The following is a 13,342-nucleotide window of genomic DNA, read 5'->3' as shown; positions in this document are numbered from 1 at the left end:
CACCCATTGTACTCTTTGCTACCTTCCCCCACCCTCCTCTCTGACCTATCACCTCCATCCCCACCCCCATTCACCTATTGTACTCTATGTTACTTTCTCCCCACCCCCACCCCCCTTCATTTATCTCTCCAATCTACAGGCACCCTGCCTCTATTCCTGATGAAGGGCTTTTGCCCGAAACGTCGATATTCCTGCTCCTCGGATGCTGCCTGACCTGCTGTGCTTTTCCAACACCACTGTAACCTAGTCTCTGGTTTCCAGCATCTGCAGTCCTTGTTTTTACCATAGAGATAGCTTGGGCAACCATGTGATAATTTTCCTTATTCTCCAAGAAGTAATGCAGCATGTGTAATTTTCTTATTTACAGCTGAACTTTTATTTGTATTTTTATAGACAGTGCTGCCCGTTTCAGTGAGAAGGATACAAAGGGCATGTTGGTATGGTCTCCCAACCACAACATTTCTGATGCAAAACGTAAGTGTTGTTGGTGAGGATCTCCATTTCAATAAGGAAAATTCAACTTTCCTGGATCTGATCTAAAATAGAAAAGAAGAACTTCAGCTTGATTATTGACATGGTGTCAGAAGTAAATTCATTATTGGGATATGAATGTCACTAACTATGCCAGTATTAATTGCGCTAGAGAAGATGATGGTGAAATATTGCAGTTTTCAACTGTTGTAGTTTTTGAGGTTTCAGGGCACCCACGGTGCTATTCGGGTTGAATATCCAGACTTTGACCCAGTGACCACGAATAATCAGTGTTAGTTCCAAATCAGGATAGTGTGTGGCCTGGAGAGGACTTTGCAGCTGATGGTGATACCTACTGCTCTAGCCTTTCTCACTGGCAGAAGTAGCAGATTTGAAAGGTGCTGGTTGTTGAAGGAATCTTAGTGAGTTATTGCAGTGTATCGGATGATACACTGTGACAGCACTGTGTATCAGTGATGAAAGGAGTGAAAGTTGTGGATGTTAGATGGCGTGTCAATCAGCATTCCCTCTAACTTTCTTACTGGCTGTGTGGGCCTCTGAGGCCTGTATGTGGCCACAACTTCCAAAAGTGATCAACTTGCGTGGAACATGTCTGCACTGCTTAGGGGGAATGTTGGCACCAAATCCAATAAGCAATGGCTAGGTCAGTCACAGAGAGAGTGTGCCGATGGGTCAGCCACTAATAGAGAGAGAAAGAGAGAGACAGACAGAGGAAGAGAGAAAGAGGGAGCAAGGCGTTATTGGTAAGCCAGTTGTTGAGAGAGAAGAGCAATGGGTAGGCTAGTTGCAGAAAGAGAGGTGATGGGAAGGCCAGTAACGAATAGAAAGGGTTTGGAGGGATATAGGCCCAGTGCTGGCAGGTGGGACTAGATTGGGTTGGGATAACTGGTCGACATGGATGGGTTGGACCGAAGGGTCTGTTTCCGTGCTGTAGATCTCTATGACTCTGTGACACAGAGAGAGATTAAAACAAAACAATCAAACGGGCTAATCATAGAGAGAGAGAAATAGCCAATAGAAAATTTGCAGAGAAAGAGAACTAATAAAGGAACCAATTAAAGAAATAGCTAGCAAATAAACTAATCTTGGTGGACCAAATTAAAAATCACATAACACCAGGTTATAGTCCAACTGGTTTATATGGAGGTATTAGCTTTCAAAGCACTGCTTCTTGAGACAACCACCTGATGAAGAAGCAGCGCTTCGAAAGCTAATACCTCCATATAAACCAGTTGGACTATAACGTGGTGTTGTGTGATTTTTAACTTTGTCCAGCCTGGTCCAACACCAGCTCCTCCAAATCTTGGTGGACCAAAATTGAATAATTTTCAATATTATCTCTGATATGATACTGCTAAATATTAGAATGCTGTCTGAATCTTCCTTTCAGGCAGTTTTCTTTTTCACTGATATCGGAATTAGGGATATGATGGGACAATCCCAGTTTTGTGTACTTTTCTAACCCTACATCTCTCTTTCAGTCGATGAATATATCGCCATGGCCAAGGAGAAGCATGGGTACAACATAGAACAGGTATGGTGAAGATTTCATGGATTTTCCCTGTCTGATTCCCCCCTGGGTTACCTTTGTGTTTGCACCCCACCGCAGGCCTCCTCTCTGTACCCCCCCAAGGCTCCCTGTCTGATCCTCTTCAATTCCTATCCTGGCTCCCCACTACCCATGGGCTCCCTCTTTGTTTCTACCCTACTCCCTCTCTGTGCCCCCCTCTGTGTGTTCCTTCTCTGTCCCCTCTACAGACACCCACTCCCCATTTTCCTCACACTCTGTCTCACTAGCCAGCTCACATAGAGTCATGAAGTAATATGACATGAAAAGAGGTTAATACATGTTAGCACATCATCAGGCTCCTACCTACATTGATTCCCCTTCCCAGCATTTGGCACATAGTCTTGTATGCTATGGCATTTTGAGTGTTCATTTAAATATTACTTAAATGTTGTGATGATTCCTGCATCTACCATCTTTCAGACAGTGAATTCCAGTCACCCACCATTCTTTGGATGAAAAAAATTCTTCTTAAAATACCCACTCAACTGTGTGCCCCTTATCATACATCTTTGGCCCCCTGGGTAATTGCCCCTTGTACTAAGTTGAAAAGTGTATAAAGTTTGTGAGAAGATTTGTAGCTCGGGTGCTTGTTGTTGTGGTTTTGTTCGCCGAGCTGGGAGTTTTTGTTGCAAACGTTTCGACCCCTTTCTAGGTGACATCTTCAGTGCTTGGGAGCCTCCTGTGAAGCGCTTCTGTGCTGATTCCTCCGGCATTTATACTGGTTTGAATCTGCCGCTTCCGGTTGTCAGTTGCTGTCCGCTGCAGTGGCCGGTATATAGGGTCTAGGTCGATGTGTTTGTTGATAGAATTTGTGGATGAGTGCCATGCCTCTAGGAATTCCCTGGCTGTTCTCTGTTTGGCCTGCCCTATAATAGTGGTGTTGTCCCAATCGAATTCGTGTTGTTTGTCATCTGAGTGTATGTCTACTAGGGATAGCTGGTCGTGTCGTTTCGTGGCTAGTTGGTGTTCATGGATGCGGGTTGTTAGCTGTCTTCCTGTTTGACCTATGTAGTGTTTTGTGCAGTCCTTGCATGGGATTTTGTACACTACGTTGGTTTTGCTCATGCTGGGTCCTTTGTACTGGTGAGTTGTTGTCTGAGAGTGGCTGTTGGTTTGTGTGCTGTTATGAGTCCTAGTGGTCGCAGCAGTCTGGCTGTCAGTTCAGAAATGCTCTTGATGTATGGGAGTGTGGCCAGTCCTTTGGGTTGTGGCATGTCCTCATTTCGTTGTCTTTCCCTAAGGCATCTGTTGATGAAATTGCGTGGGTATCCGTTTTTGGTGAATACCTTGTATAGGTGTTCTTCTTCCTCTTTTTGTACTTCAGGTGTGCTGCAGTGTGTTGTGGCCCTTTTGAATAATGTCCTGATGCAACTTCGTTTGTGTGTGTTGGGGTGGTTGCTTTCATAGTTCAGGACTTGGTCTGTGTGTGTGGCTTTCCTGTATACCTTTGTGGTGAATTCTCCATTCGGTGTTCTTTGTACCATCACGTCTAGGAATGGGAGATGGTTGTCCTTTTCTTCCTCTCTCGTGAATCGGATTCCTGTGAGTGTGGTGTTGATGATCCGGTGTGTGTTCTCTATTTCTGTGTTTTTAATGATTACAAAGGTGTCGTCCACGTATCTGACCCAGAGTCTGGGTTGTAATTGCGTTAAAAGTGTATACCTATTCCTTTATATTACTATCAACTTCAATCATAGCCTCTTTAGCTTTCTCTGCTCCAAGGCAAACAGCACCTCCCTATATTGTTCATTTTCATAACTGAAAATTTCCAGCCCAGGCAGCATCCTGGTGAATCTAACCTGCACCCTTTCTAGTCCAATCATATCCTTCCAAAAATGTGGTGAAGAAACTGTACATTAGCTCTGGCGTAACTAATATTCTAAACAGCTCCACCATAACCCCATTGCTCTTGTATTCTGCCTTGGACAAGTATCGCATACACTACCTTAACCACTTATTCCACATGATCTATGGACATGCGCATCAAGGTTCTTCTGATCCTTTGTATTACACAGGGTTCTACCATTCATCACGTATGAATGGTATTGCCTTGGTAGCCCTCACAAGATGCATCACTGTACACTTTCTGCCTATCTCACCCTTCTTTTTCTCCACCCAGGCACTGGGGATGCTGTTATGGCACAAGCATGATGTTGATAAATCTCTCGCTGACTTGGCCAATTTCACTCCTTTCCCGGATGAGTGGACTGTAGAAGATAAAGTGCTATTTGAACAGGCCTTTAGTTTCCATGGGAAGAGCTTCCAGCGCATCCAACAAATGGTGAGAGCTGTCATGATGGATCCTGATTGCTGTTCTCCCCAATCAGGCAGTGGATGTTGCATGATGATAAATTTACATTTCCTCCCAGTGATGTGATGTGGATCAGGATCATTCCAATAGATATAGTTAGAACAGGAACATGATAGGACAAGTAGCTAGGCCGGACTGCTCATTTCCCAGCCCACTCAGGCGTTGAACTGAATGTTGATTTATTCAGACAGACTTCTGATGGGGCGAATACCAAATGTGATCACTGTGAAAGTTGAGCCTGAGTCAGTTAACTGTTCCTCAGCCAACACCTAAAATTGACGAACAGGTCATTACCACAGTGCTGTTGTGGAACCTTGTTATGAGTAAACTGTTGCCTTTCCTATGTGATAGGAAATGATGTAGTGACATTGTCACTGGCCTAGTAATCCAGAGATCCATGCTAAAAGCTCTGGGGCTGAACCCCACCACAGAAAATATTTGATTTCAATTAATAAATCTGGAGTGGAAAATGTATTGGTGACAGTGTAAGCACTGCTGGTTTATTGTAAAATGCTGTCTGGTTCTTGAATGTCATTTTGGGGAAGGATATCTGCACCTGGTCTTGGCTGCAGATTACTGTAGACACACAGCAATGTGGTTGACTCCAAAATGTCCTTTGTAATGACTTAACAAGCGACTTAGTTTTATCAGACTTTGAAATTAGTATATATAAGAAACAAAACCAGATGAGCCGCCCAGAGCAATCAGAGCACCAGATTCGACAGTTTCGTGAACAGGCCCTGTCAATCCTGTAAAGTCCTACTTAGCAACATCTGGGGCCTTGTGCCAAAATCAGGAGAGCAACATAATGGCTGAATCAAGCAATATCCTTGTCACAGAATCATACCTTAGAGACACCACCATCATCAGAGATTTCACATAGATATAATGACTCAAGACTGGGCATCTGTGCGCCACCAACAGCAGCAGAATTGCCATTGCCCATAATCTGTGACCCCATGGCCTGGAATATCCTTGCACCCCGCCATTATCACTAAACCAAGGGATAAATGTTCAATGTAGAGTGCAGGAAGGCATGCCAGCGGCAGCATCAGGCATATCTAAAAATGAGGTGTCCATTGGTGAAGTTACAACATCAGTCTACTTGCATGTCAAACAGTGTAAGTAGCTTGGAATAGAAAAGCCTATGTGATCCCACAAACAATGGATCACATTTAAATTCTGAAGTCCTTCCACATTCAGTCTTGAGTGGAGATGGATGACTAAATGATGCAGGAGGAGGATGCTCCATAAATATCCCATAGTTGGTGATGATGAGCACATCTGTGCAAAAGATAAGGTTGAAGCATTTGCATCGATCTTCAGCCTGAAGAGCCAAATGAATGATCCATCTTGGTCTCCCCTGAGGTCCCAAGCATCTCAGACAATGCAGTTCACTCCACATGATATTAAAAACAGCAGATTCTGCTGGATACGGCAAAGGCTATGATTCCCGACAAATAGGAAGTAACATTTACTCCATGCAAGTGCCAGGCAATGACCATCTCTAATGACAGAGAATCTAATAATTATGTCATACACTTACTGCTTTATCATTGTTGAATCTCTGATATAAACATAACATTGTCTAGAAACTGAACTGGATTCACTGCATAAATACTGTGGCTTGCATGTCAGAAGCTAAGAATTCTGCAATGAATAATCTCCCTTCTGACTCCCTCTTGCTTGTCCACTGTTTACAAGACACATGTCAGAAATGAGACAGATTACTCACCGCTTTCCTAACTGGATGTGTAAAAGCTTCACACCATCCAGGATAAAGCAGCCTATTTGCATGGTGCTCCATCCACTATCTTCCATGTTGATTCTGTTGACTAGCTTTGTGAATCTACTTAAAATACACAAAACTGCCACAGTTTAAGACAGGAGAAAGTGAGGTCTAAAGATGCTGGAGTATCAGAGCTGAAAATGTGTTGCTGGAAAAGCGCAGCAGGTCAGGCAGCATCCAAGGGACAGGAAATTTGACGTTTTGGGCATAAGCCCTTCATCAGGAAAGTTTAAGACACCCTTCTCTCCAGGGGCATTAGGATGAGCAATAAATGCTTGTCTAGTTAGCAAAGCCACATCTTACGTGAGTAAAAAATATGATACTGATGAGTGTGTATGAGAAGAATGTGCTTCATTGGGTGTGAAACAATTTGAGATGTCCTGAGATAGCAAAAGGCGCTGGAGTAGTGCATGTATTTTTTTGTTTATAATTATTGGAAGCATAGGACAGCAAGGCTGTTGATTTGGCAGAATTTGACGGTGGTTTCTGGTGAATAACGCAGTGTGTCAGTGATCTCCTCCCTTCCTTGTAGTTACCAGACAAACTTATCTCCAGCCTGGTAAAATATTACTACTCTTGGAAGAAGACCCGGACTCGAACAAGTGTGATGGATCGGCAAGCTCGCAAGCTGGTACATAAGAAGGAGCGGGAAGACAGGTTTGTGAATTGTTCTTGCGTACCACCACTACCACCTCACACCCAGTCCCTGTTAAAACTATAACATCCAAGGTACTATGTGGACAACCTTTGGAAATGATGACAGTTTCTCACCCAGTGTTGTCAAGTATCTATTACCTGCCAAAGACAACATATTGGCAATCCAGCCTAGTGCTACCTTCAGATGGGTATGCTTTCCAACTTTAAACTTCTCTCAGCCACTGACGGAGGAAAAAAGCTGGAGACCTTCAGTATCTGTGATTCAGTTAAACCCCTCCTTTCACTAGCTGAGCTCTATAAATAAAAACACTTCTGGTCAAGCAGGACATGTGGCTCCATTCATGAATTTCAAACTAAGAATAAAGAACCCCTTGTTTCTGAAAATCAGTCAAGCGCTGGAAGCTATTTCAGTCTCTGCTTTATCTCCTATTTTTCATTTTGCTTGTTTCTCTTCTGTGTTGTAGTAATGATGAGGCAGAAGAAGTGACAGTGCAGATTGCAGACGACAGTGATTATGAACCCGATGTTAAGAGGGAGGTAAGTTTTGTTCTTTTTCACACTCTGTACAGGGTAGCCATTGACAACAAATTGTGCCCTTTGTGTTCAGATTGTCCAGTGTTCTCAATTGGATGGCTTAACCCATTGTTCAGTTGTTGGATTTGTTCCAAATTAATGTGCTATGGTATGCTAAATTATTCTCAGGATTCCGAGCTAAAGTTCATCTTATTCAGTAATTTTCCTAAGTGGCTGTTCCATTTGACCTTAGAGTATGGTCTTGGCTTTGGAGCAGGAGGACGCTATTCTGCCGTTTAAACCTGTACTATCAAAACTGCTGACTGTTTTTGTTGTATATCCTTTAATCCCATAACCAATAAAAACCTGCCTGCCACAATTTTGAAACTTTTGATTGACCCCCAGCAGCAACAATTTTCTGGGGAAAGTGTTCCAGACGTTTGAAGAAGTGCTTTCTGATATCACCCCACGATCACCGTGGCTCAGATTTAAAGTTTCTGTCCCCTTGTTCTGAATCACGGCAAATATCTTCTCTGTGCCTGGTTAAAATTTTTAATTGTCTTAAACAGAGGCAAATTGTGTTACAGTGAAATTGTCACTGGATCCAGAAGCCCAGCTAATTATTAGGGCAGAGGGTGAAGACCCATCATGGCAGGTGGTGAAATTGAAATTCAGTTAGTCTGGAATTGAAAGCTAGTCTTAGTAAGAATAACCATGAAACTAGTACTGGTGGAACTATACTGAATTGTTGTTCAAATAAAAATCTGCTTCACTCATGTCCCTTAGGGAAGGAATTCTGTCCTTATCCAGTCTGGCTTACATGTGACTCCAGACCCATAGCAGTGTGTTGACTCTTAACTGTGTGAAATGTCCCAACAAAGCACACAGTTCTAGAAGTAATTGGAGATGAGCATCCTTACCAGCGACCCCCACATCCCATGAAAGAAACAGCTCATTGAGATCATGCCTTAATTTCCTTTACTTGAGGGATTGCAGGAATCAGTGTTTGTGTCCTCAGAATTTTACCTATTAATACCTTCTGGTGAATCTGTGCTGCAGGGCCAATATCTTCTACCTGAGAGGCCAGATCTGAACTCTGTTACTGCCGATGGAGGTCAAAGCAGAGCTTTTTATCAACAATACAAAAGCAGAATGCTCAGGATGCTGCAGATCTTAAATAGAAAGAGAAAATGCTGGGAGCACTTAGCGGGTCAAAAAGCATGTTTCAAGTCAGTATTTCAGAACAAAGAACTCTGCACCGACACATGATCTGGCAAGAGTTAGAAATTTAATAACTGAAAAATGGTGTTGAAGTTGGGAAATAGAAGGTGAGCTCTGCGATCGGTTTGGTGGGCATGTATTGGTGGCAGGAGAGACTAAATGACAAAAGGTTACATGTTATATGATAACAGACTTAATGATTAGATTAGATTCCTTACAGTGCAAAAAGAGGCCCTTCAACCCAACTAGCCCACATCGACCCTCCGAAGAGTAACCCACGCAGACCCGTTTCCTTCTAACTAATGCACCTAACACTGTAGGCAATTTCCAAAGGCCAACTCACCTGACCTCCACATCTTTGGACTGTGGGAGGAAACCGGAGCACCCAGAGGAAACCCACGCAGACACGGCAAGAATGTGCAAACTCCACATAGACAGTCACCCGAGGGTGGGATTGAACCTGGGACCGTGGTGCTATGAGGCAGCAGTGCTAACTACTGAGCCACTATACCTCCCCATAATGTCTACAGCAAGTGTGAATGGCAGGTCCCTGAATAACTGCGGTCTGAAAACAAACTGAAAAGTGAACAAGGGAGGGCAGGAAAAACAAACCAGCAAAGAAAAATAACAAACATATACTGGTCACTTGGACAGAATGTGAGTGTTGCTGGATAAAGATACATTGCCTCGAAGCTCGCTTTCATTTGGACAATTCACAAAAAGTACGAAAGGTAAATCAACATTTGTACTGTATCGGAGGAGAGTGCTGATTGGTTGCACTGTGGAAGAGATGTATCCATGGACCATGCATCAGATAGATGATAACTGGTGGTTAACATCCATAATTTTTGTTTAAAAATTAAACTATCAGGTTGATTCTGATTAGAACGTAGAACATAGAAAAATACAGTGCGGTACAGACCCTTTGGCCCTTGATGTTGCGCCAATCCAAGCCCACCTAACCTACACTAGCCCACTTTCCTCCCTATGCCTATCCAATGCCCGTTTAAATGCCCATAAAGAGGGAGAGTCCACCACTGTTACTGGCAGGGCATTCCATGAACTCACGACTCGCTGAGTAAAGAATCTACCCCTACCATCTGTCCTATACCTACCGCCCCTTAATTTAAAGCTATGCCCCCTTGTAATATCTGACTCCATACGTGGAAAAACGTTCTCATGGTCAACCCTATCTAAACCCCTAATCATCTTGTACACCTCGATCAAGTCACCCCTAAACCTTCTTTTCTCCAATGAAAACAGCCCCAAGTGCCTCAGCCTTTCCTCATATGATCTTCCTACCATACCAGGCAACATCAAGACATCGACTTGAGAAATGCACCAGAATGTGGCCTATCACCTAGTTTGTTGAGTTTGAACAGTTGCAATATGTATTCTTTGTGTTTGCAAAGAAAGGATCTGTTAATGTTTGTTGGTTATAGTATGCAGACGTGTAATTCTTAGCACACACTCTGGTTTATTTAGCAAATGCAGTGCAATTGTGCAATCAAATCTTTGTTTTTCAGCAACACTTACAAGTAACTTTGACAAGTCTTCATGATGATGACCTCAAGATAAAGATTCAATTCATCTTCTACCTGTCCACTATCTCTAATATTTCTGCTTCTCTTTTTTCCTAGTTTCTGAGCATTTAGATATTTTGTTGAATGGGGGTGGGGACATGAAGCAAGAGTATTGCAATTTGAAGGGATTTTGGAAATGTCTATAAAGAAGAGCACAATGATTGCAACAGTTCAAGATGCTCACAATCGTTTCCAGCCTGCAAAGCAGGGTAGTAATCCCATAGGTTAATTAAAAGAGAAAGTTATTGCAATAACATGTAAAACACTGACCAATGCAGAACACAGCTTATTTTAAATTTTGCTTGTGATTCTTCCTCTTCCTGTTCTCAAAGCGCTCTGGGGAGCAGAAACCCACAAGTGGCAAATCAGTGACGGTGAAGAGAGAGTCTCAGAGCATCCAGTATCGCCATCATCCACCACGCTCAAAGAGACGACCACCTAAGGACATGTACCTCAGCCAAGATGAAGTTGCTGGAGTCTCTGCCAACCCCAATGCTGCCACCATCTCTCTCCGACAGTTGGAATCACAGCTCATCTCCATCAAGCGCCAGGTGACATACGGGAATGTGTGAAGTCTGGAGTTTGGGGAAGGGGCGGGATGAAGTGATGGCACATTATGCTAACTAGGCCAGCGGTGATTTAAATGCTGACCTTCTACTTCTGAAGTCAAAGACACCCAAAAACAGAAAGAATTTGATGTTTTAGAATCCAATGTTGAATTGAGTTTGAGAAGACTGTCTAGCAGCCAACACTCTATCCTTTGAACCTAAAGCAAGAATGATTCATGATTTAATAATTCCAGTTACAAGATGACAGCGAGGCAAAATTAAAAATATCTTGCTGGTAATGGTCAAGAGAGCATTACCTTATTAAATGCCTGGTTGGACCTGCCTTGGGCATATTTGTTGAGCCAAATATAGAAGGAACTTTAGTTTGTATCTCATCCTGTGAAGTCCCTGTCATAGAATCATAGTTCTGGGAGTGTTTGTTGGATACAGTGTAGAGGGAACTTTACTCTGTATCCAACCCTATACTATGCCTGTCCTGGGAGTAAAGGATGAATTTCAATGGAAGGAGAGATTGGGTGATACGGCAGGACCTGGATGATTGGGACGGTTTAGGGAAAGAAGCAGTTCATGAATTGTTGCTGAAGATGTAAGTGTTTTTGTCTCCCTCCTATATCACAGGTTCAGACAATAAAACAGATAAACAGCTCATTAAAGCAAACATTGGATGGGGGGATCGACAAACTGCGACCAGCAGAGGTATGAATGTTATATGGCTAACCCTCTCTTCAGTGGTGCATTGCCTTTACCATCCAATGCCTGCCTTATTACAGTGATAATGTATTGGTGGTGTTCAGATATTTTGGAGATTGTTTCTGTCTGAGCTGAGTCACACAAATTTTGTGTTATTGGTTTGATGAGGGAATATTGGCTCTTGGAACACTAATTTCAAGTGCTTCTTGAATAGCAAGAATGTTTGCAGAATCTTATATAATCAAAAAAAGCTAAAGCAGAAAACAGCCCATTTGGCCCATCTGGTTGTGTTAGATTTCCAATCTCCACAAGTGGCGTACTAATACAAGAGTGCCATCCCAGTTGAGGTGGGTCAGTGCTGAGGGAACGTCTCCCTGTCAGATGGTCATTGCTGAGGGATTGCCACCCAACTGGAGAGTCAGCACTGAGGGAGTGCTGCACTGTTGGAGAGTCAGCACTGAGGGAATGCCACTCTTTCAGTGCTGAGGGAGTGCTGCACTGTCGGAGAGTCAGTAATGAGGGAGTTCTGCATTGTTGGAGGGTCACTGCTGAGGGAGTGCTGCACTGTCAGAGGGTCGCACTGTTGGAGCGTCAGGAATGAGGAGTGCTGCATTATCAGAAGGTCAGTAGTGAGGGACCGCTGCACTGTTACCTGTCTTGCCCTTCTGGTTCTTGTCTAAAATTTTCCATGGCTGCTGTCTGAAAGAACAGTATAGAGTTCTCCCAGTGTCCTGGGACCAATTTTTCTCTCAACCAACATCACAAAAAAAATGTTAGTTTTATCATTTATGTGTAGGATCTTTCTGTGTGCAAAACTGGTTTCCTCCAATACAACAGTGACTACATTTCACAAAGGCTTTCATCGATTGTAATATGTTTTAGGGTTTCTCGTGTTCCTGACAGTCCGCTGGAGAAATGGGACTTTGGTTATTTTTTGAGCTGATGTCATGACATGCACTGGTATAGTTTGTTTTCAATATACTTTGTGTTGTAATTCTCTCATTCTCCATCTCCACAGTCCAATCTGAAGCTCAACTCACGCTGGACGACCGAGGAGCAGCTCCTGGCTGTTCAAGGTATCCACACATCTTTGTGAATACTGCAGGCTCCACCGCCATGCTTCCCCACCCTCATTTAATTAGGTTGACAGCATATTATTTCCTGAGTAGCTCCTTTTTGGCAAGAGTGATCTCATTCAGTCTGAGGTTGTAGAGTTTTTCCTCAACCAGTCAGAGTCCACTCATGCACTAGATGCTGCTTGTTTTGACCTGTCAGATCAGAAAGATGCTGGTGTTTTAAACCCTGTCTCTGTCTCTCTCTCTCGCTTTCTCTCACCTCCTTAATTCCAGTCACTTCCTGATCCAGGTCTTATTGATTGAAGCTATGTTGAGATGCTATGGGGAGCAAGGGAAGTGGAATAAATTCAAACATGCGTTACCCTATATCGACTGTGGACATGGGCACCAGTCACCTCATTGTCTCGGTGACAGAGAATGGGGAGGGGGCTTGGAGTACAAGGAACGCTGTGTATCTCTCTGTCTCTGTTTCGGATAGCATGTTGGAAGATGGAAATTCCCCAACTCCACACCAAAGGAAAAAAATTCCCAAAATGTTTCTGTGTTCAGGCATTCGTAAATATGGGCGGAATTTCCAGGCCATCGCAGAAGTGATCGGGAACAAGACTCTGGCCCAGGTGAAGACGTTCTTTATAAGTTACCGCCGCCGTTTCAACCTGGAGGAGATTCTGCAGGAATGGGAGGCAGAGCAGGAGGTACAGGGCAATGCTGGCAGTCTGTCGGGTCTGGACGATGGTGGTGCCTGCAATCCATCACTAGCTAGCAGTGAAGAGGAGGAAGAAGAGGAGGCCGAGGTACATGAGTTACATGCTGCCTTGTTGTGGGGGATGGGGTGGAGGTGTTGTGCTGTGAGGTGGAGAGGGCTTTGGGC

The 13,342-nt window shown here is 43.6% G+C and overlaps 1 protein-coding gene across 6 annotated transcripts in view; it reads left to right on the top strand.

The window, feature by feature from the left end:
* Positions 1 to 13,342, top strand: part of rcor2 (REST corepressor 2) — a 78,103-nt gene that overhangs the window by 57,549 nt on the left and 7,212 nt on the right. For 5 of the 6 annotated variants that reach the window (XR_009647336.1, XR_009647337.1, XM_060855454.1 and 2 more), the window contains 9 exons: positions 394 to 474; positions 1,974 to 2,026; positions 4,182 to 4,343; positions 6,695 to 6,819; positions 7,284 to 7,356; positions 10,469 to 10,687; positions 11,324 to 11,401; positions 12,414 to 12,471; positions 13,021 to 13,265. Coding sequence is in view for 4 of the 6 variants with exons in the window: in XM_060855454.1 (XP_060711437.1) it covers positions 394 to 474; positions 1,974 to 2,026; positions 4,182 to 4,343; positions 6,695 to 6,819; positions 7,284 to 7,356; positions 10,469 to 10,687; positions 11,324 to 11,401; positions 12,414 to 12,471; positions 13,021 to 13,265 (1,094 nt within the window). In the remaining 2 variants the exon portion in view is untranslated. The remainder of the gene's footprint in view (positions 1 to 393; positions 475 to 1,973; positions 2,027 to 4,181; positions 4,344 to 6,694; positions 6,820 to 7,283; positions 7,357 to 10,468; positions 10,688 to 11,323; positions 11,402 to 12,413; positions 12,472 to 13,020; positions 13,266 to 13,342) is intronic. The other variant, XM_060855457.1, reaches the window with a different exon arrangement.

The sequence above is a fragment of the Hemiscyllium ocellatum genome, chromosome 46, assembly GCF_020745735.1.
Source record: "Hemiscyllium ocellatum isolate sHemOce1 chromosome 46, sHemOce1.pat.X.cur, whole genome shotgun sequence".
In the NCBI taxonomy this organism is placed as follows: domain Eukaryota; kingdom Metazoa; phylum Chordata; class Chondrichthyes; order Orectolobiformes; family Hemiscylliidae; genus Hemiscyllium; species Hemiscyllium ocellatum.
This window is presented reverse-complemented; position numbering and strand designations above follow the sequence as displayed.